The sequence below is a fragment of the Dama dama genome, chromosome 31, assembly GCF_033118175.1.
Source record: "Dama dama isolate Ldn47 chromosome 31, ASM3311817v1, whole genome shotgun sequence".
NCBI lineage: Eukaryota > Metazoa > Chordata > Mammalia > Artiodactyla > Cervidae > Dama > Dama dama.
Window position 1 is genome coordinate 48,120,277 of NC_083711.1, and position 24,277 is coordinate 48,144,553.

Genomic DNA, 24,277 nt, shown 5'->3' on the forward strand with positions numbered 1-24,277 from the left:
GTATGTACTTATACTTTACAACTGTAAGTGAGAATGATTGTTTTCATACGTAAGCATTATTGGACATCACGAATTTTCTATCTTACAAGAGTGGTGGGTGGAAAACAGTGGTCATTACTAGTGATGTTGCACATATGTTTTTGAGTGTGCTGTTAATTTGTATATTTTTTATTATAAAGTGCTTTTCTGTGGTTTGTCCATTTTTCTTTTGGATTTTCACTGTGCTTTTTATTAAAACAGTTTTAACAAATTTTTGTATTTATTGGCAAGCTTATTTTCTTGAGGGTAAGAAATGAATTTTTTCATCGTCATATCTCTAGTACTTAGAATAAGTTCTGATAAATGCTTCCACTATTTCTAACTGTCCTCTAAGAAATAACATGGTTTGCCACGTAAGTGGAGACTAAAAAATATAGCTTGTTTCAATGGATTGTTTTTGTCACTGACCCTTTCACTCATTGTTAAACTTTCCTTGTCATGATACCCTAAAGATACTGACACTTATAAAACAAACAGCAAAACCATTTTTTCCCCCTTTTTTTTTTGCATAATTTAATCTTTCCATGAATTGGCAGCTTTTGTTTTCTGATGTATTATAGATACATTTATACACATTTATTTTATCCGGGGATTTTATTTATAAGAGCCTTTATTTTGGGAATTCCCTGGCTATTCAGTGGTTAAGACTTAAGAGCTTTCACTGCCTGGGTTCAGTCTCTGGTCAGGTAACTAAGATCCCACAAGCTGTGTAGCGCGGCCAAAAAAAAAGCCTTTTTTTTTTTTAAATTTTCATGGTGGGAATATAAACATTGTTCTCTCCCTAGCCCCCCGGGAAAATATTTCAAGTTTTGCAGATGTATAGAAAACACAAGCTTGCCACAGTAAATTTTTTCAATTGTCCAGATGCTCCAGAATCCATCCGAGTTTGCACAGTCTGTGAAATCCCTGCTGGAAGCACAGAAGCAGTCCATTGAGTCTGGCTCCATCGCTGGTGGGGAGCACCTCTGTTTCATGGGCAGCGGCAGAGAGGAAGAAGACATGTATATGAACATGGTCCTTGCACACTTTTTACAGGTATGCTGACAGGTTACTTCAGTTTTTCCTTGGTTTTTGCTGTCACCTTTAAGAAATTCTCCTAGACAGTTTTGTGCTGTTGTCTACCTTGTTAAATTTATCTTTTTTTTCTTTTAAACACTTTATTGGTTTTGTGTCTTGCCAAGAAGTCTTCTCCCTCATTTTTTTCTCACATGCTTTTATGATTTATTTTTTATATTTAAATCTTCTGGACCATCTAGAATTATTTTTCTGTAAGAAATGAGGTAGGACTAAAAAAAAAAAATTCCCCAAATAGCTAACCAGTTGTGCTATCAGTTTGAAATACCACCTCTTTAATAGACTGAATTCTTCAATGCGTCAGGGTCCATTTCTGGATTATGCTTTTGTTTGTTCTCTGTGCCTATTCATGCGTTAATACTTTTTACAGTTGCTATATAATTCATTTTAATATCTTCACTTTGAAATCGAATAAATATACATGTACATGTCTACACTTAACCACCTTTACTTTTTGTGTTTCAGTGTTGTCTTTAGCACAACTAATTTGTATCACTGATTTCATGCACCCTGTCCATCTACCTTTTATACACAGCCTCACTCAGTAACAGCTCTTGCTTTATAAAAATAGTTGTTTATTAGTTATTTCTTGGAGTTTATATACTACAGTCCTTATTTTGTGTGACCCTGAACTATGGCATCAGGAAGACAGGAGACATAGGCCACTCAATTTGTATCCACTTCAGTGGGAATCTGGTTTGAGAAAATCAGTCGAAAGGACAACCCTTGAAACACAAAGTCAGAAAGGGAACAAAGTATTTGGGAGAGGGATTATAAGATAATTTTATGCTTTACTGGAGTAAAGATATTTTAGTACTTTAAACAGAATAACAGAAATAGGGACTCAAATTCATTTTTCTTATAAGTTTAATTGACCTGTTCTAAAAATGCTCTGAAACAAGCTATATATTACAAAGGGTGTCAGATGGCAAGAATATGGAATATTGTGGACTTCTTTTAATAATTTGAGTTCTTGATGTGGTTTTAGAAATCCCTCCCCCTCCCCAATTTTTAACATGGAAAATTAAACAAATTCAAAAGTAGGGAGAATTCAATTGTAAATTCTTTCTGAAGATATAATCACATTATAACTATTACACTTGATTATAAAAAATCTAATGAGTATTCAAGTTTCCTAATTTTCTCAATATCTAAAACAAGACATTGCACTTGGTTAATATCTTTTATGTCTCTTTTTACTGGCTCTGTTTCCAATTTTTTTTTCCTTACATCTGTTTGTTTGGAAAAACTGGTTACTTTGTCTTACAGTTTCCCACAATCTGGATTTTACTGATGCATTCACATTGTGGTGTTTATCAGGTTCCACCCCTGGTGTTTCCCGTAAGCTAGTGATTAGCCCTGGAGTCTCGGTAACTGATTTTTGAGGGGCGACAGGAGGTCTTGGATAGTGTGTACTTCCTCAGGCAGTGAATACTGCCCGGATACCGTTCGGGTGTCTTTATCATTACTTAGATTCATTGACTTTTAATAGTTTGTAAAATGTTGACATGCTGTCATTTCTTCATAATTAGCTGTGTTACTTGCTTTTGTATTTCCTTTTTCATAAAGAACCCAAAATATTTTTGAAAGCTTTTAAACCATTTTCATTACATCTGAAAATACAGTGTAGCTGATTTTAGTTTGACTTCTTGCACCGTTGGGACTGTAGTACAGTCTCACTAGTAACCACGAAGTTGTCCCCTTGTTCCTCTGCAAGCGCCAGATCTTACACTATACAAGGTAAATGTGTGTACTTCTCTGTGCCAAAGTCTAAAATGTAAAAAATATCCAGAAGTTTAGTATATAACCTTTTATTACATTTGTCAATGCTTATAGAACCATAAGAAATTTTAATTGAGTTGCATTTTGAAGTAATTTAAATTTTATTTTCCACTTTAGAAAAACAAAGAATATGTGAGCATTGCCAGTGGAGGATTTATGGGTAAGATTTTAATTTATTAATTCCTTTGACCCTACTTTTCAGAGGAAATTATATGATCACTGGAGCTGATTTGGAGTGACCAAATTAGTTATTGGGTACACCTTCTTTTCAGTCATTCACTGTTTTCAGAAAAGCCAAGGCCAGCAGAACAGATAGATAAAGACAAATATAGTAGGCAGTTGCAATGAGACAATATTCAGGAGAAGACTTAAAATGGATGTCTTGTGCTGTGCTTAGTCGTGTCCGACTCTTTGCAGCCCCCATGGACTGTAACCCACCATGCTCCTCTGTCCATGGGATTCTCCAGGCAAGAATACTGGAGTGGGTTGCCATGCCCTCCTCCAGGGGATCTTCCCAAGACAGGGATCCAACCCAGGTCTCCTGCATTGCAGGTAGATTCTTTACTGTCTGAGCCACCAGCTTGTATTTACAAATACGAGCCCCAATTAGCTTGAATTTGTAAAAAATACTTTTGTAAAGATGAGTGAAAAACTGCCCACATGATTTGTTTTTATGGAGAAGGAGGGGTAGTTAAGACTGGGAGACAAGAGTAGGAGGGGTATTTTTCACTGTAAACTCTTCTTACTGTTTGCTTTTTTGTTTTGTTCTCATTTTTTAATTACTTGAAAGTATTAGCTGATGGAAAAACATTGACTGAATGGAATAAGAAATAAGCTGATGTTTTCAACTGCAGATAATCTGGTAATTCAGGATAACAGAATCGCTACAGCAAATATTTGAGAATGTATGAAGGAGTAGGTCAGGGTAGTAAGAGTCTAAATAGAGACTTTTTTTTTTTTAAACAAATTCTGTTACTTAAGGGTACAGACTTGCAACTAGTAGGTAAATAAGTCCTGGAGTACCTAATGCATAATATAGTGAATGTGGACAGCAATATTGTATTATAATCACCAAACTTATGCAAAGAAACTAGATCTTAATTATTTGTTCCACAAAAAAAGAAATGGTACTTGTGTGACATGCTAGAGGTGCACGTGTTGCCACTGTATATAAAGGTGTCAGGTCAGCATTTTGTATACCTTAACTTAGACAGTGTCGTATGTCAAATGTATTTTAACTAAAAGATAGCCTTTCATTAGTAAAAGAGATATAAAAATACTGAATCTGCAATTACTAGGAAAATTAATAGTAAAATCAAATTAATATCTGTTGGAGGTAGTAGAATCCTGAGTTTGAATCATAAAGTCTTAACAGGCTTAAGTTCTGCCTTAATATGATCTTTTATGTTATAAATTAGAAGTTTTGATAGGTTAGGGTTTATTTCAACTTGGTCTTTGTTGCTATTAGCAAGAATTTTTATCTCCTATCATGGAGATACTTTGTATCATGGCCTGATGAGGCTCATACCCAGAGTGATATAAAAAAAGGGCTTATTTTAATAAGTACTGGTATTACGCAAGTACTGTCCTAAGTCCTATTGTTATTTATTGGAAGTTCTGACAGCATAATGCAAAACTTGGTTATTGTTCTCAAAAGTGTCTGAAAAGCATTCTTTTATATAGCACAGATAGGCTAGGTTTTAGGAAAAATTTTTCAAACTATGAATTATTTCTTTTCCAAGAATAATCTCGCTTTCCACAGCAGTTAATGCCTAAGACTGCTTCTTTATTACTTGGAAGGATTAACTGATATCCCCTTACGGTAAACAAAATCCATCATAGGTTTTCCATTAATCCTTTATATCATTAGAATGATGGTAAAATTATTTATTAATACTTGAAAGATTGCCTTCCAAAGAGGAAGACATCAAACCTGTGTGTATGGTTACTGTCACCCTTAGGGCCAATTAAGAAGAGTTATATGTGTGTGGAGAGAGGGCTTTAGAAGGAAGAGGAGGGAAAGGAAAACTTCCTGTAGCCTGGCATCTTTTATTCTTTACAGAGGTGCTGTGAAAGAAATACCTGCGATTGTGCCCTTGGATCTTTTTTGTTCCGCCTCTGTTGTTGCTCAGTTGCTAAGTCATGTTTGGCGTGTTTATCGTACTTCTCTAGTATTGAATCTTTCCGAGGGGGGTTGATACGTCAGGATTTTTTTTCCCTTCTCCTCTTTGTCTTTAAGCACTGCAGCAGCACCTGGCAGACATCAGTGTGGACGGACCAGAAAACGGGTATGGCCACTGGATTGCTAGCACCTCAGGCTCAAGGGGCAGCGTCAGTTCTTCTGTGGATGTAAGTGTGGATGTAGAATATGTCACCAGACTTGGATGAATGCTCAGAAAGGATGATAAACATCCAAATACTCACCGTAACAGAAATGGAGTCAAAATATTTCAAACACATACACTAAGGAAGCATATTATTGTGAGGTTAATGAAATCACAGGAGCAGACCTGCGTATTTAAACTAGTCAGGAGTTCTGGTGGTCTCCTTGCTGAATTCAGACTTCTCCCTCCCCAACTGCAGCTTGGTATCACTTAGTGACAATTTTCTACTGCTGCTTAAACATCAATGGAGATAATTCTGAGTCCTGTGACTAACCTGGACTTTAAAGTGAGTTGATTCTCAGACTCTCCCAATTAGTTTGTCCCAGGAGAATTGTGAGGGCAAATCCATTCTGTTCTACTTTGGAAATATTTGGGCAATAAGTCTTTTGTGTGTTTTCTGTATTTTGTATCATCTGCATTCAGTTCAGTTCAGTTTCTCAGTCATGTCCGACTCTTTGCGAAGGCATGGATTGCAGCACGCCAGGCCACCCTGTCTATCACTAACTCCCGGAGTTTACCCCAACTCATGTCCATTGAGTCAGCGATGCCATCCAACTATCTCATCCTCTGTCGTCCCCTTCTCCTCCTACCCCCAATCCCTCCCAGCATCAGGGTCTTTTCAAATGAGTCAGCTCTTCGTATCAGGTGGCCAGAGTATTGGAGTTTCAGCTTCAACATCAGTCCTTCCAGTGAACACCCAGGACTGATCTCCTTTAGGATGGACTGGTTGGATCTCCTTGCAGTCCAAGGGACTCTCAAGAGTCTTCCCCAACACCACAGTTCAAAAGCATCAATTCTTCAGCACTCAGCTTTCTTTATAGTCCAACTCTCACATCCATACATGACCACTGGTAAAACCATAGCCTTGACTAGACAGACCTTTGTTGGCAAAGTAATGTCTCTGCTTTTGAATATGCTGTCTAGGTTGGTCACAACTTTCCTTCCAAGGAGTAAGCGTCCTTTAATTTCATGGCTGCAGTCACCATCTGCAGTGATTTTGGATCCCCCAAAAATAAAGTCAGCCACTATTTCCACTGTTTCCCCATCTATTTGCCATGAAGTAATGGGACCAGATGCCATGATCTTAGTTTTCTGAATGTTGAGCTTTAAGCCAACTTTTTCACTCTCCTCTTTCACTTTCATCAAGAGGCTCTTTAGTTCTTCTTCACTTTCTGCCATAAGGGTGGTATCATCTGCATATCTGAGGTTATTGATATTTCTCTTGGTAGTCTTGATTCCAGCATGTGCTTCTTCCAGCCCAGCATTTCTCATGATGTACTTTGCATATAAGTTAAATAAGCAGGGTGACAATATACAGCCTTTACGTACTCCTTTTCCTATTTGGAACCAGTCTGTTGTTCACGTCCAGTTCTAACTGTTGCTTCCTGACCTGCATACAGGTTTCTCAAGAGGCAGGTCAGGTGGCCTGGTATTCCCATCTCTTGAAGAATTTTCCACAGTTTGTTGTGATCCACATAATCAGAGGCTTTGGCATAGTCAATAAAGCAGAAATAGACGGTTTTTTGGAACTCTCTTGCTTTTTCGATGATCCAGCGGATGTTGGCAATTTGATCCTCTGCCTTTTCTAAATCTAGCTTGAATATCTGGAAGTTCACGGTTCACATATTGCTGAAGCCTGGCTCTGTCATTAAATTGTTTTCTTAACAAGTAATGATCCTCATCTACCTGATGATCATTCTTTAAATCAGAAATAGAAGGAAAAGTCCAGTCAGACTTACCTGGGTACTCAGGTTTTATCTCCAGAACTTATTTTCTTCATGATCTCCAGCAAGATCATTTCCATTCTGATTTCTCCATCTGTGCAGATAGGGGTGATAATACCAGAACTGTCTTCACAATGATGACATGAGGATTAAATGTACAAGTGAACATAAAGTGTAGTACGTGTCACTGACATACTTTTTCCTTCCCTGGTGGCTCAGATAAACTTTGTAACTCATTGGATGATGAATTGAGGCTTATCTTCAGCCTTGTAAGTCAAAGCATGTTGTTGTCAAATTGTGCAGATAAAGGTCCTCTGAGAATTAGGTTTTCAGCATGATCTTTTAGGTATCTAAGGGCTCACCATTTGTTTAATAAATATTTGCTGTTTTCATTTTTAATATCTAAATACTATGGATATATTATAATTTGTTTTGTTAGTCTCTTATTGAATATTTACATTGCTTCCAGTCTTTTTCTGTTGTGTACACTACTATTAATTTTTGTACTAATGTTTGCATATGACATTATTTTGTCCTAGAAGTGAAATAACTTGATCAAAAGATTACATATCAAAATCCTTAGAATTCTGCATTATTATCAAATTGCCCTGCAAAAAACATCATTCTAATTTATATTCCCACCCACAGCACTGGATAGTCTCTCTATTGAAGTTTTTATCTTCAGATTTGAAAAGCAATGATTGAGGCTATTAAAGAAACTCTTAAAGATGTGTTATCTTCTAAAGTACCAAAGAATTACATGGTCAGTATAATTTGGTTTTGAAGTTGGATATGAAACATGATTTTTATGTTATTTAATACCTTACTTGTTTTAAAAATAAAAGTAACATATTTTAGTTAATGACTTGTTTTAAAAGTAAAAATAATACATTTTAACTAATGGCTTGTTTTAAAAATAAAAAAGAATACATTTCATTGTAGCATCATATGTAAATATTAAAAATATAAAGAAAGCAAAATTAATTGTTACCTAACCATGGATAACAACTGTTCATATTTTGAAATATTTTCTTCACATCTTTTGTAATACTTTTTTTTAGTATTATATTTTAAAAGTAGTGCTCAGAGTGTACAAATAGGTTTATTTTCTGCTTTTTCACTGAATGTTTGAGCATTTTCTAGCATTTTTATTTTTATTTATTTTTTTTTAACTTTTATTTGCTTTTATTTTCTGCAGCATTTATTCCCAGGCCATAAGTTTCTGTTTCTTCAGTTTCTTCTGGGATATCTTTTTCTTCTGTGCAGCCTCCTCTTCTGGTTTAGGAACAATCTGTTCTTTTTCAGTAAGGGTCTTCTCAGCGTGGCAGGGGAGCTCATGTAGGGGTTGATCCGACTGTGAGCTCTGTAAGTCCTGCTCTGCATCTTGGGGGCTTTGTTCACTTGGATGTGCTCAATGACCAGAGAATCTACATCTAAGCCCTTAAGTTCAGCATTACTATCTGCATTTTTGAGCATGTGTAGTAAAAATTCAGCACTCTTTGGGCCACCGACCCTGCGTCCAGCCCCACTGTTTGGCCTGTGCACACCTACCAACTCCACCATTGTAACGATGGAATGGGACACATTGCTTCTTTAAAGTGACATCCTTCAGATGCTTGGTGGCTTTTCGGATATGCATGCCCTTTATGGCCTGGGCAGTTTCACGAGTGTTCTTAAAGTGAACATGAAGATTTGAACCTCTTGATTTGCATGATTTTGTGGGATTTTCTGGGTCGAGTGAATAGCGCACCATTTTTAGGGGTCAGCTCAGCCCACTTACCAGAAAAGCCTAGCATTTTTAAATGCTTGTTTTTTAAACTTTTAAAAAAGTAGTCTAGTGACTAAATCCTAGGGCATTTTCTGATTATTTCTTTCCCATAAATCCTGAAGAGGAATTAATTGGCAGAAGATAGGCAAATTTCTAAACTTTTGACATCTGCTACCAACTTGCTTGTAGGGCAGAGGTGCAAGGCCTATTAGAAACCCGCTGCCCAGCACAGCAGGAGGTGAGTGGCGGGCAGGTGGGCCAGCAAAGCAGCTTCATCCGCCACGTCCCTTAACGCCTGAACTGTTCCCCAACCCCCATCTGTGGGAAAACTGTCTTCCACGAAGCTGGGTCCTGGTGCCAAAAGAACTGGGAGCCGCTGCTGTAGGATGTAAGGGAACAGCTGTATACGATTGAGGAATTACACTCAGATCTGTTACTCTGGGTACAGAAAGATGACTTTTCTTGAGAAATAGAGACCTAAGTAATAATGTCTTAAACAGCAAAAATTTACAAAGAATAAATGTTTCAAAATTTAGCTATATGAATGATACTCGGTAATTTTACTTATTTTTGTAGAGTTATTTGAGTTAAGAAGAGGTCAATTATTTTATTTCTTACTGAATAAAAGGTAGTTTCAGGTTCCACACATTTATGTGTGTAATACATATCCTCACTTTTCATTTCTACCTTCGATTCCTAAAATGGTTTCACCCAATGCATCAGTCTGCTTGGGTTTCCTTAACAAAATACAATTGATTAGGTGACTTACACAACATAAATTTATTTCCTCGTTGTCCTGGAGGCTGGAGGTCTGGGATCAAAGGTTAACAGGTTTAATTTCTCCAGAAGCACCTGTCTTTGGCTTGCAGATGACATGGCCTTTTTTCTGGGCTTGTGAGTCCCTGTCTCTCCTTCATCCTGTAAGGACATCTGTCATTTTGGATCGGGCCTATCACATGACCTCATTTAACCTTAATTTACTCTCTAACGGCCCTATCTCCACCTGCAGTCATTTTCTGAGGTATACTGGGTAATTAGGACTTTGAAATATGATTTTGTGGTAAGAGGTGCACCCAGTTCAGTGCATAACATCAAGATAACCTTCAGCAGTAGTGTGTCTTGCTAGTCATTTGGAGAGCAGTTAATTCATCAGTAAGTTCTTTTTTTTTTTTCCCCCTAGGGTGAATCTTCTAATGGTTCAAATGATAGAGGAATGAAATCATTAGTTAATAAAATGACTGTTGCTTTGAAGACAAAATCCGTTAATGTCAGGGAAAAAGTTATCAGCTTTATTGAGAATACATCAACTCCTGTGGACCGGTGAGTTACTTTTATAGTATGAATTTGTGATGAGTAATTCAAACTAAAAAAAAGTACCTTACAGTAAATGTTAGTTGAGTAGAATGTGCTTTAAAAAAGGATTGTAAATTACATTTTTTAGTTAGATGACTCCAGTTTTCATTATTATCACAGAGACGTTCTTTGTTGCTGTAAAGTTTGACTATGAAGATTACTCTTTTCTCCCACTGCCCAGAATAGGTGGCATATAATAATTCTGCCCCTTCAAGCCATTCATTAGAAAAAAATATTCCAACACTATTATGTATATCCCACCTGTCAGGTGGTTGGAATCATCTGTTAAGTGCAGTAATCTCATAGCAGTAATCTCTTTCTTGGCTTCAGGAATTTAAAACCTAGAAAATTTAGTCATACTAAATAAAGCAGAACCCCATTTTCTTGAGTTTAAGAATTCAGATCTTCATAGAATTTTGTTCACAGCATGTGTGACCTCTCTTCTCCCATGAATTACAAATGAAGTAACCAGCTCACAAATGATAAAGAAGTTTAAGAATGTCTATTATATTGCTTCTCACTGGGATTGTGAGTGCACAATATGTTTTCTTTTTCTCCACATGTAAGTTTCATTGATCTCTCTTGTTCTTAGAGTTCAAAGCTAACCTAATAATTCCTGGGTGAAATTCGTTTCTAAGCAAGCCTGATCTTGGAAATGTGTTATAGTATTTAATTTCATCTCATGTCTTACTGGCAGTATCCTAGGAGAGTTGAAGTATTTGACTTTAAGAACTGAATATAAGGAATATACTATTTTTCATTTTTTTAAGTAAAGTACATATGCATACAGAGGTATATATATTTTTTTGTTTAGTAAATAACAAGATGTAGGTTATTTTCACTAATCCAGAAAACTATACTTTGTCTAAAATGGGCAACTGATAAATAATGTTATAAGTTTTTTAATCAAGCCTGAGAGTTTTTTTTGCTCCTTAAAATTGTGTCCGCTTTCAAAAGCTTTATTTTTAAAAATACTTTTAGTTAGTGCATTCTCAATTAGGGTACTATTATTGCTACATTTTGTAGCTGAACACTTAAAATTTTATTTTAAAATGAACTGGTGATAATACTAAGTTGAAAAGACTATACTGTTTGTTAAAGAATCACTTGAAACTGGCTTTTCTTCATTTTTTTTTGTACTTGGGATCATCAAAACATTTTCTTTTTAATATACACTCTGGGTTAGAAAAACTGATTATTCTATATTTTTGTTTTAAAGCTGTTGTGTTTTTAATAATCATATTGTTCTGTCCTCTGCCTCAATTTGCTGTAGAATGTCTTTCAATCTTCCTTGGCCAGACAGAACATGTACCGAGCGGTAAGCCAACGAGGAGCGCGGCTTTCCTGGCCCATCCTCTTCTGTAGCATGCCTCACGCTGTCTCTCAGCCTCCTGCTGTCCCGGCCCAGATCTCACGCAGCTGTCTCAGATGCTGAACTCGTCCCATTCTGCTTTTAGGAGTGTGCGGTGCTGATGTGCTTTCCTTTTGGTTTTTTTGCTCCATCATTTAAATTTTTGTCCTTGCCTCCCCCTCAATGTCTCCTATTCCTCAGATGAAAATTACATACATTCAAACTCAACAATTTCATAAAACAAATTCCATGTCTTTATTCTAAGACAGGAAGATGGAACAAAGAAAATACGTAGTCTCAGAGTTGGGAGGCTATTAGCTTTGGAGATGATTTACTTCTGTCTCATGCCCTAACAGCGGAGAAAATTGTAGCACCTGAAGAAAAGCATAGTTTGTGGTTCAAATTTTTTGTTATTTCATGTACATTATGTAATTTGATAATATCGCTAGAATTTTCTGAATAAGATGTATGTGTTTAAGTTGGTTAGTCAACAGTATATAAATTAGTTCCAAAGAACTCCAGTTCTAGGGTTCTGCCTTTGCTTTTCCTTGAAAGAAATTAGGCCACAGTGGACATGTTAATATACAATCCATCTCTTCTCTGATCCCAGTAAAATGGGGTACTTGTTATTAAGTTCCATAGGTTTAAAGTTTAGAAATCTACTGGATCTTCAATTAGGATAAACAGTAGAACATTATACTATATGGCTTTACATTTTTATATGCATGACTTTTCTATGATTTTAATTTGAATATCAATTATAGCAAGACCTATGAACATTTAAAAAGAAATTCTAGTCATACTTTGAAAAGTAAGTTAAGCTGTGGAATAATGGAGTTGACTTTTTTGGCAGATCATTTCAATGTTTTTAGTGAATTAGAAATAGCATTTTTAGCAATAGTTTACTTTCAACTTATGTATAAGAGATTTTATTTACTGTGACTAATCCTGAGTGATGCCAGTTACAGAGCTTCTATTACAATTTTATAATTTTAAAGGGGATGGCTTCTTTTAAAATTATAATCTATTTGTGAATCATCTTTCTGTTTTCTCCTGTTACATACAGGACCATTGAATTATTCTGATTTTTTTTTTAACTTCCAAATTTTATCCCAAAGAATTTTTTAAAAATTCGAATTATCTTTTCTGGTTCCTAGAGATATATCCATTTTGAAAATAGAATTTAATGAAAAGTTAGAATAAATTTGGTTTGTTTTTGAGCCCAGTAAATAAAGTTAAAATCTATTCAGACTATTTTGTAGATTTTGTTTCTCCAAAAAAGCATAGATAGACTGTTTTTTAAAGAGTCCAGCCATTGAATTTAAGTTTTTGATGGTCTTTTAAGAACTTTACTAGTTATCTTTAGCCATCTTGTTTATAAAAACTGCATTGTATTATACATTTTGCTCAATAATGTATAGCTTGGTATCTTTTTTTGGATGTCAGTTTATTCATATTACATTCTGGTACAAGCATTTACTGTAAACATTATCTTTGTTACTTTCTATATTATATAAGTTTAATTATGCTTTAATATCAGGAGAGAACCAATAACACAATCTCATACAATTTTATAATCTAGACGACACAAACGTATTGTTACATAAAGCGATGTTTGTCTTTGCCTTTTGTAAGAAAGCTGAATCTGAGTTGCATAGATTTACTTCAATTATTGCTTTCATTTTTTTGTCTTTAATGAGTATAATTTGTTAATTTACAGGATAACTTTACATTAGATATGCTTTAGCATAAAAATCAAATGATTTTATGATTTTAACTTAAACTGTAAGCAGTGTGTCGATTAACTTACAATTCTGTCATGCCCTTCACTTTTGTTGGCTTTCTATTAAGGACTATTGTTTTGGGAGAAGTAAAGATTTAAGCATATTTTAGCCAAATTAGGTCATGATTTTTATTGATGTTATGTATTAAGAAATTATTTAAAATATAGATTTGATCTCTGTCTTTTGGAAAAATTGAATTCTAAGACACATAATTGAACTCTCTCTTGATACATGACAAGGGAAAAAACAAGCCACAGTTTTCCTTCATCATAGATTGTCTTAGCTGAACCTTATCCTACAAATAATGCAGTACTCTTTCTCTAGAAACATGTAATATTTTGTCTAAATATTTTAATTTTACTTCTTGTTTTATTGGAGATTACTTGAAAAGTAACAAGGTATTGATTTTTATATTAAAAAGAGAACTTCCTATAGAACTAATTAAGTTTGAGTTTACATGTTGTTTGTTTCTGCCATTTGAGAGTGAAAGGCAAGTTCATTTTCATGGTTTATTTATGTAAAAGAAGTAGCATCTTAGTTTCTATTGAAACAGAAGTAACAGTAATAAGAAAAAATGGGAGGAAAAACCTTAAGACATATGTACTCAAATGAGAAGCCGATAGGCACTTCTACTAGAATTTGAATATTTGGTTTCATAAACTGTTTTGTCTTAAGAAACATGTATGTAGCACTTGCTGTATGCCAGATATTATTTCGAGAGCTTTACCAAATATTAACTGATTTAATTTTCACAGTAACCAGGAAGAGTAGATATTGTCATTACCGTTTTACAGCTGAGGACACAGGGCACAGAGAGGTGAAGGAATGTCCCAGTGCGTTGGTTTATATGAACATTAAAATTGTTTAAACTTAATTTTTTACAGATTTGAAAGCATTCTGCACACCAAGACCTTGTGCCACTTTTGCTAACATAATTTCCTTATCTTGTTTCAATTTCCTTAACATAGCTGTCCTGAAACTGGGTGATACTTGGTGGGGTAGGGGGTGGACAAAAAACATTTGTATTTTGTTTAATATTCAGATGATACTTGGGGAAAATCTTTAGAAACTTAAGTGATGACTTCCCTCTTACAACCCTCTGAATATAGGCATGTGAGCAGCAGTGACAGAGTGGGTAAGCCTTACCGTGGTGTGAAGCCTGTCTTCAGCATCGGGGATGAGGAAGAATACGACACAGGTGTGGCACTATGCTTCTCTGTGTGTAGACTGCTTTCCTCAGGCATCAGGAGTGATTGTCGAGATCATTCTGGGACCAGATCGAAGACACAGTGAGATTCTGTAGAAGAGATTGGACAGCCTGTGGTTTTTCTATTAAGAGTTTGGTTTTAGATGCCTTAAATTATGCAGTAGAAATGCTGAATAGGCAGTAATTATAGGAGCCCAGTTGAGGAGAGATGTCTAAGCCGGTGATAATCTGGGGATTATCAGTGTTTAAACAGTTTTTAAATCCATGGGATTGGATGTAAATACCCTTGATTCACCCATGTAGGGGATTAAGAGTTGTGGGACTGAAGTCCAGGAAATCTCAAAATTGAGACATCTGAAAAGAGCCTTTTGAAACTGGAGGCAATATCCTAAAGGGCCACAAGATGGGGATATTGTGCCAGGGAAATTCGTGATAGTCTTTATGTTTTAAAAAATAATCTGTTTTTGTTCATAATCCTACTGCTCAGATTACCCTGATTAAGTGATCATAATTAGTATTAATGTGTGTTGAGTTAGAAAAAATATATATTGTATATTAAGTATATGTTGTATATAAAAGTACAAAACAAGAATACTCCCAAATCTCTTCTTGTTTTTTTCACTTAGTAATACATGTGTATTTTTCCACCTCAGCCCACAGCTGACTTCCTGTTATATACAAATGTACCATAATTAAATCATTCTTCTCCCAGTTGACCCTGGTAGTTATCCAGTTTTTTTTTTTTTTTTTACTACTTCAGATAGCAGTGGCTATCTTTATGTGTGTGTGTGTGTGTGTGTGTGTGTGTGTGTATGAACATATATTCACATCTATCTAGGTGAATTTTGCAAGTGTATCTAGAGGGTAAATACTTCACAGTAAGATTGCCAGGTTAGAGGGACTCACATTTGACATTTTAATGGATATTATAGTCACTTTCCTGAAAACTGCATTGAAGGGAAGATAATTTTCTATATGTAATTTTTTTGAAGCAAATACACAGAATTTTTATTTTTCTTCTGTATAATATTTTTATATCCCTGTATAAAAACTCTGAAAGTACATTTTCTCTTTCATAGTGTAACAAAATAATCAGTACATTATATTTTATTTTATAGCTTTTCCCCCAACACCTTTTCTAGCTATTCTTATCTTCTGTTTCATACATTTCTGTATGCTATTTGTAATTGTTTGCCTTTCTCTTTTTACCTCTGTCTCTTCTGTCATTTTCCTGTTACCGATCAGTCTGTCTCTTTCCCTAAATACTTGTTATTCCATTAACAAAGGGAGGAAGGAAATGGATGAAAAGATGTTGGTGTATTTTTACATATCATATTTGTATATATGTACATAAATATTTACACTCTGAAAAATTACACAGAAATGAAAATAAGAAAACTGGAGCTATGATTATCAACATGGCTAAAGTTTATGACGTTGGGCGTAGGGTAGCAGTTGGAGAAGAATACAGTTGAACAGTCTGTTATTTATGTTAACTTAGAATGCAAAACAGTACTGTGTATTATTTAAGAATATTCTTGTTTGATTAAAAGTAAAGATGTGACCCCAAATTCAGATAGTCACTGTTTCTTAGTGGAAAAGAAATGGGGATGTGATTGAGCAGAAACCCATGAGGGCTTTACTTTTTTATTTAAGCTAGAAGTGAATAGTTACATGAGATTTCATTTTTTTACTGTGTCTCTTGTATTTTGACTTCTTGAAAAGTGAAGAGGAGAACATCTGCAATTAACTCTAGGGAGTGTAATTTCCTTTCTTAAATTAGAAAAACAGAATAACAGGAATGTCTTATATTTCTCTCACAAAAAACCCCACTAAAGAGACTTATTTATCCCAGGATTATTTTGTTGTTATTTTCCCCAAGAGTCAGAAGCCAGTAATTCTGTAGATGGAGTGTAATCTATTATAAAAATATTGAATCGCTATGTTATACATCTGAAACTGATATAATTAGGTAAATCAACTACTTCAATAAACAAAAAAGGAAAAGAAACCAGCAAGAGAAAAAGAACTCAGCCATTTTTGCCCTCAAGATAGGTGGTAATATTATTACTGGACAATTCCACCATCCCCTACAGACTAGTCATAGATTAGAGTTACGTTGTATAAATCAAGAAAGTTGAAATCCTTCAGGTAGTTTAATGTTATAATAAAAGTATATATGTAATATTTTTACTTGATTTTCTTACCATATGTAGTGGTGTTTCATCATAATACTTTTATATTAGTGTCATTGGCATAGGAAATATAGTAGCTGGGTTAGAATTGATTGTTTTGTTTTGTTTTTCAACCTGTGTGTTTTAAATACTACTGAAATTTTTTTCAGGCTATCATTTTTAAAGTTGGTGATACCCACTTTTAACATCTTAAATTCTTTACAGATGAAATTGACAGTTCTTCAATGTCAGATGATGATAGAAAAGAGGTTGTGAACATTCAGACTTGGATAAACAAGCCAGATGTCAAGCATCATTTTCCTTGTAAAGAAGTGAAAGAAAGTGGACACATGTTTCCTAGGTACTTTTTATCTAAGTTGAATTTTTTTCTAAATTTTATTTTTGGTTGCACTGGGTCTTTGTTGCTGCGCCTGGGCTTTCTGGGCGTGGGGGCGGCTCCTTGTGGCTGCGCACGGGCTTCTCATTGCGGTGGTTTGTCTCTTTGCGGAGCACAGGCCCTAGCAGTTGGAGTGTGTAGGCTCAGTGGTTGTCTCTGGAGCGGTAGAGCTCACAGGCTTCAGTAGTTGTGGCGCCTGGGCTTAGTTGCTTGATGGCAAATGGAATCTTCCTGGTCCAGGGACCAAACCTGTGTCCTCTGCATTGGCAGGCGGATTCTTATCCACTGTGCCACCAGGTAAGTCCCTCGGTACTTTTTAAAATGACTTCTTCAGAAGTAAAATTGAATTTAGGGAAGTCATGATATGAAGGTTAACTGCGAAAGAAATTGTATGTATCTAAGTACAGTAAGATATAATTTCTTCTGTCAGCTTGTATTATATATCTTGGTTTTTAAAAAAATATTTCTTAGGTAATTTTTGGGGAAAAATTTAAACAGATAAGTTGAATAGTACATTGAATATAAGCCTGTCTCAGACTCACCTACTTTTAGCTTTTTTTTCACACTATCCCATCTGTTTAAATATCTCTGTATACACGTACACACACACACACTTTTCTCTTGTCAAACCGCTCAGGAGAAACTTGTAAATACGACAGGTGCTTTAGCGTAAATCTCTCAAGAATGTGAGTAGTCTCCTCCACAATTCCAGTAACACTGTCACATCTTTAAAAACCTTAAAAATGAGCGTCATTTAACATGCAGACCACATGCAAAGTTTTCACAGTGTCTCCAAGGTATCTTTTATAGTCTTTATCCTTTTTTCCTGATCCAAGGTCTAGTCCTGTTTTACACATTGCATTTGCCTTCTCTCTCTCCTTAGTCTCATCCCTTGAACAACAGTACTGCTCCCCTCATCATACTTCCCACTTTTCTTTGTGATGAGTGAATCCTTTGAGTCTAGGTCAGCTGTTCTGCAGAATGTCCCTCATTCTGGATATCTGTCTTAGTGTATTTCATAAAAGTGTGTGAGTACTAGTACCTTACTGAAAGTGAGCCGAGACACAAGGCATGGGTGGGTGTTAACAATTCTATCCTTGTTTTGTCTTGGGGACCCATTTCAGAATACCACTAAATATGTAAGGCATTCCAGGTATTGCTTAGTGGTCTTTGATATAAAGTATATAATGTGGTATGTCGCATGAGGGTAGTTTGCTGTTAAAAGTCTGAAAGGTAGTATATTTCAAATACCATGTAGAATAGATTCTGAAAATCCATTATTTTAATAATTTCTAATTATAGTTTTTATTGTATTAAATATAAACTTTACTCTTAAATAGTTACAGGATTATCTGTCAATAAAACACTTATTTTGCCTGCAACTGAAGGAAAATTAAAAGCTCTTACTAGGTAGCTTATTTAAATCAATAGTGATCCTTTGCCTACAAAAATAGTTTCATCTGGAGTTGAACATTTTTTATAATTGGGACTGTTGAAGTAACAGCTGTTCTGAATGACATTTCTTTTTGTTTTTAATCTTTTGTCTCTCTCAAGTCATCTGTTGGTTACTGCAACACATATGTACTGTTTAAGGGAGATTCTTTCACGGAAAGGATTGGCCTATATACAGTCTCGACAAGCACTAAATTCTGTAGTTAAAATAACATCCAAAAAAAAACATCCTGAGCTAATTACCTTCAAGTATGGAAACAGCAGCACTTCAGGAATAGAAATCTTGGCAATCGAAAGGTAAGATTATCTTAGGATGATATTATCTGAATTACTGAATTTTAGTTCATTATTAAACATGATTTGTTTCTCTCTTTGGGGAAGTGGATGGTGGAATAGGATACTTGAACCACTTTTATTGGTATTCCTGCTATCTTTTCCTTACAAATTTGTTGTAATATTTGGATTAGGCATTAGCACATGATTTCATTAAGTGCCATAGCTAACTTCACAGACTTTGACAGAAGGGTCTTCAGGAATACTCTACACCAGTGCCGCGCTACATGCTGCTTTGCAATTAAATGAGCTTTTCTTGGAATGTAAGTCAGTGTTTTTACTTTCCTTCATCAAAAAATTCTCGTTTTGGAAAGTCTCAGTGAACTGAGCAGTGTGCTGGATGACGTAGTTAGTTCACGGTCTGGGGCACACTCCTCCTCGCCTCCTTGTGAACCAGTGACTGACAGTTCTTGGACTGGCACCAGGGCTGTGGCCACGTTGCTGTTGAAGCTAAATCATCTTTAGTCTTACAGGTAACAGTGTGAAGCCCAGAGGGATTGAGTGACTTCCAGATCTTCACACTTAGCTTGTCTTAGAACCAAGTATAGCCCTCCTGACTCCTGATCTCCAGTTCATTCCACCTTGCTCTACACAATCAGAAAAATCATTTTGCATTTGGATTTTCTTTCTTTCAAAATAGCACTTTTGAGTATATGTTGGGATAAGTGATGGGGGGAGTACATAGGCGGGCATCTGTGCTGGATGTGTGGGTTACTTCCCCATTGGAAGTGACACTTGAGTCATCAACAGAAGGCACCGTTATGAATATGTGTTTCCCCCCCACAGGTATTTGATTCCAAATGCAGGAGATGCTACCAAAGCCATAAAACAACAGATCATGAAAGTTTTGGACGCTTTGGAAAGTTAATGTAAACGAAAATTATTTCAGAAGAAATTAAGGCAACCAAGAGAAATACGGACATATTTCCCCGACTGAATACTAATTGGAGACTTTCATTTGCTTATGGGGATGCTTAAATAGCAAGCCTAAGAAAGTGTAAATTATTATAATCAAACTCTGGACAGTTAAATTTTTTTTTAATTTTCTTTTGCGTTTTTGGTTTTGTAAAATGATTTCTTACAAAGGTCAGTTAGCAAATGACTTTAACTTAGCTGACCCTGTGCCCGTATAAACTAAGGGTGCAGAATGCAGTTCTGTTTTGAAGAGCTGTTTTAAGAGAACATGCATCAGTTTCAGATTTAAAAACAACCATACACATGTGTATTTGCAATGTCTTCACTGAAAATTAGAGATAGAATTCACTGAAGAGACCCCTTTAATGGCTACATTTAGTTTTACCCACTGAGCAGTATCAGAAACTAAAAAGTATTATATAGATCAATAATTAGCTTGCCATTTCTGTTCTTAAAAAGAGTGAAATCTTTTTAATAAAATGGATGAAGATTCCAGCCAACTCAAATTCAGACCAGCTAGTAAAATGTTGAAACATCAGTTTCTGAGTCATATTTGTACCATTAGCTAATAATCTTAACACTGAGTGCTTTAGATACTAAACTTCATCCTAATTGTATCTAAGGAACAGTTAAAAGCATTATAATAAGTAGGTAGGCATGTTACGATTAAAATTAACACTTGGGGGACAAAATTGTATCTTTAAAAGTGTCATTGGTCTCTATTACAAGAGGAGTATTTGATTTAGGATATTTCAAAACAGGTGCTGAGCACACATGGATTTATCTTCTGTGAGATTATGTCTGTGACCACACTAATACTGACTTAAAGAAAAGCTAGATGATCGGAGATCTGTATAAACTAGTTTTTATCATCACTTCATGAAATATTTTTCTCTTGTTTTTTGTTTTCTTATTAAAGTTCTAGTGGTTTGAAATGATTTTTATTCTCTTAATATGACAAAACTGCAAGTGGTCTGCTTTATTTTGCAGCTTTCTCAGTTTAATTCATTGAGGTTTGTGTTAGACACATTTGGTGAAAGAAATCCAGGAACACATTTGGGGCCATGGAATGACTGCTTACAAAAATCTGTTTGGGAAGTAACAAATCCTCACAACCCGCCATGTCCTAAAATGTCGTGGATTATCTCTAGGGGTTGATAGAAATATTCATATGTATCCTGTTTACAGCCAGTTATTTTAATTTACTTAAAGGAAATCACGTGAGTAAAAGGCAACATAGTTCAAGATATTTTATTCTCGTATCTAAATAAAAACAGTTTGAGTGGTTGAAGACATTTGCATGAAACTGCACCTGGTACAATACTTGATATTTATAACTCCCCACGACTGTTGTATTGCATTTCCCCCTTTCTTTTGGTGCCCCTTTTAGAAATGTCCTGAAGTCTCATTTTTTGCCCATTTCAGCCATGGGACTTTTTTCATATTAATGTAAAGATGTTTGTGTTACTCTTTATAAATTACAGTTGTAAATAAATCAGTACAATTTGCTCAAAACTTTGTGGGTTTTTGTTGTTGTTTTTGGCCATGCCAACATGCACGTTAGTATCTTAGTTCCCCAACCAGGGATAGAACCTGTACCCACTGCATTGGAGGCATTGAAAGTGCAGCCCCTTAACCACTGGACCACCAGGAAAGTCCTCAAAACTTTGTTCTTAATGACAGTATCTCTCTCTTTCTCCCTTTCCACCCACTTGTAAATCTCTACAGATACCACAAAATTAGGAAATTGAGGGCTATCCTTACAGTGGAATTTAAGTGTTCCAATTTCAGGTTTGAAAGTATTAGATTCTTCTTTGTGTTCATCCACATGGGGAAGAGGAAAGAGGGAGTTTAAAACTAATGACATTACATTCTACATGTAGTAAATTACTCCCTTGAACTACTCGTCTAAAATTGTTTACTCATCTGAATAGCCCAGTTATTATTCATGAATATCAAATGAAAATACTTGTCACTGATTGTACCAGGCACTTATGTAGCTGTATCCTCTCTCCACTGGTCTGATAGCCAGAGAACTAGAATTTACTCTGGAATACCCACCTCTGTGTACCCTCCAGGATTGCAGGGGTTGCAGTATTATGAGTTTGGTTCACTTCAGTTCAGTCGCTCAGTCGTGTCCAACTCTTTGCAACCCCATGAACCGCAGCTCGCCAGGCCTCCCTGTCCATCACCAACTCCCGGAGTTTACTCAAACTCATGCCCATCAAGTCAGTGATGCCATCCAACCATCTCATCCTCTGTCGTCCCCTTCTCCTGCCTCCAATCTTTCCCAGCATCAGTCTTCTCCAATGAGTCAGCTCTTTGCATCAGGTGGCCCAAGTATCAGAGTTTCAGTTTGAACATCAGTCCTTCCAGTGAACACCCAGGACTGATCTCCTTTAGGATGGACTGGTTGGACCTCCTTGCAGTCCAAGGGACTCTCAAGAGTCTTCTCCAACACCACAGTTCAAAAGCATCAATTCTGCTCTCAGCTTTCTTATAGTCCAACTCTCACATCCATATGTGACCACTGGAAAAACCATAGCCTTGACCAGACGGACCTTTGTTGACAAAGTAATGTCTCTGCTCTTTAATATGATGTCTAGGTTGGTCATAACTTTCCTTCCAAGGAGTAAATGTCTATTAATTTTTCACTGTTTCCCCATCTATTTGCCATGAAATGATGGGACTGGATGCCATGATCTTAGTTTTTTGAATGTTGACTTTTAAGCCAGCTTTTTCACTCTCCTCTTTCACTTTCATGAAGAGGCTCTTCAGTTCCTCTTCACTTTCTGCCATAAGGGTGGTGTCATCTATGTATCTGAGGTTATTGATATGGAACCTCAGTAGACCATAAGAATAGCAGAATTTGGTAGCTGGTAGTTCAGCTGGTAAGGAATTCACTTGCAATCAGGAGACCCCCGTTCGATTCCTGGGTTGGGAAGTTCCCCTGGAGAAGGGATAGACTTCCCACTGCAAATATGCTTGGGCTTCCCTGGTGGCTCAGATGGTAAAGAATCTGCCTGCAATGCGGGATTCCCGGGTTCTATCCCAGGGTTGGAAAGACCCCCTGGAGGAGGGCATGGCAGCCTACTCCAGTATTCTTACCTGGAGTATCCCCATGGTCAGAGGAGCCTGGCGGGCTACAGTTCATGGGATCACAAAGAGACATGATTGAGCGATTAAACACGCAGCACATTGAGTTTAGAAGGTTATTAAAGATCTTCCTGCTGCAAAGCCAAGTCCAGTTAGTCTGTTAAAGCTTCAAAAACCCCATAGTTACTATGTGTTTTCTCTTGAGTTTTTATCATGAAAGTGTTAAAATTTAAACTTTTTAAAAAGTCTTAAAATAGTACCATGAACAACTTTATAACTTTCTCCTAGATTTGGTAATTATTTGGCCATATTTGACATCTCTATATAAGAACATATTTTCTTTTTTGCTGATCATTCTCAACTCAGACATTCTGACACTTCACCCGTAAATACTTCAGCATGCATCTTCTCAGATGAAGACTGTCTGGCATTATCACAGTTTTCACACAAAAGTCTAAAAGCATCAAATATACAGTTCATATTTAAATGTCCCTTAATTGTCCTCAAAATGTTTTTTATAGTATCCTTTTAAAAACTTAAGATACATTTCAATATAATTTGGACTATACCAGACCATCAAAAAGGGTAGCAAATTGGGCTTCTATGGTGGTTCAGTGGTGAAGAATCCACCTGCCAATGCAGGGGACGCCCGTTCAGTCCCTGATCTGGGAAGATCCCACATGCCATGGAGCAACTGAGCTGTGTGCCAGAATTACTGAGCCTGTGCCTTAAAGCCTGGGACCTGCAACTACTGAAGACCCTGCACCCGAGAGCCTGTGCTCCACAACAAGAGAAGCCACGACAATGAGCCAGCACACTGAAACAGGTGAGTAGCCCCACTCACTGCAACTAGAGAAAAACCTGTGTGGCAACTAGGTCCAGGACAGCCAAAAATACTTAAAAAATTTTAAAGGGTAGCAAGTTTTTGTTTTATTATTTTTTGATTCCCCAAATTTGACAAAAACGCAAACACAAAAATTAAAAATCAATCCTAAGAAATGCAAATGTCCTAAAACAGCATTAGCAGATTTCAGCATATTCAGTTCAGTTGCTGTGTCCTGTCTGACTCTCCGTGACCCCATGGACCGCAGCACGCCAGGCCCCCCTGTCCATCACCAACTCCTGGAGTTTACCCAAACTCGTGTCCATTGAGTTGGTGATGCCATCCAACCATCTCATCCTTTGTCGTCCCCTTCTCCTCCTGCCGTCCATCTTTCCCAGCATCAGGGTCTTTTCAAATGAGTCAGCTCTTCTCATCAGGTGGCCAGTGTATTGGAGTTTCAGCTTCAACATCAGTCCTTCCAATGAACACTCAGGACTGATCTCCTTTTAGGATGGACTGGTTGGATTTCCTTGCAGGACTGAACTGCTGTTGACAATATTCTGTCTGAACGACTGAGCGACCGAACAACAATCAGTATAAGGTAAGGTATCTCCCCTGGCC

The 24,277-nt window shown here is 36.3% G+C and overlaps 1 protein-coding gene across 2 annotated transcripts in view; it reads left to right on the forward strand.

Annotated features, from left to right (window-relative positions):
- TBC1D23 (TBC1 domain family member 23) overlaps positions 1 to 21,252 on the forward strand; it is a 55,380-nt gene extending 34,128 nt beyond the window's left edge. The window contains exons 11-19 of one of the 2 annotated variants that reach the window (XM_061134253.1): positions 904 to 1,074; positions 3,013 to 3,055; positions 5,135 to 5,244; positions 9,952 to 10,091; positions 11,398 to 11,442; positions 14,369 to 14,457; positions 16,866 to 17,001; positions 18,592 to 18,786; positions 19,609 to 21,252. In XM_061134253.1, coding sequence (XP_060990236.1) covers positions 904 to 1,074; positions 3,013 to 3,055; positions 5,135 to 5,244; positions 9,952 to 10,091; positions 11,398 to 11,442; positions 14,369 to 14,457; positions 16,866 to 17,001; positions 18,592 to 18,786; positions 19,609 to 19,690 — 1,011 coding nt within the window. In that variant the 3' untranslated portion in view covers positions 19,691 to 21,252. The remainder of the gene's footprint in view (positions 1 to 903; positions 1,075 to 3,012; positions 3,056 to 5,134; positions 5,245 to 9,951; positions 10,092 to 11,397; positions 11,443 to 14,368; positions 14,458 to 16,865; positions 17,002 to 18,591; positions 18,787 to 19,608) is intronic. The other variant, XM_061134254.1, reaches the window with a different exon arrangement.
- Positions 21,253 to 24,277: the final 3,025 nt, after the last annotated feature.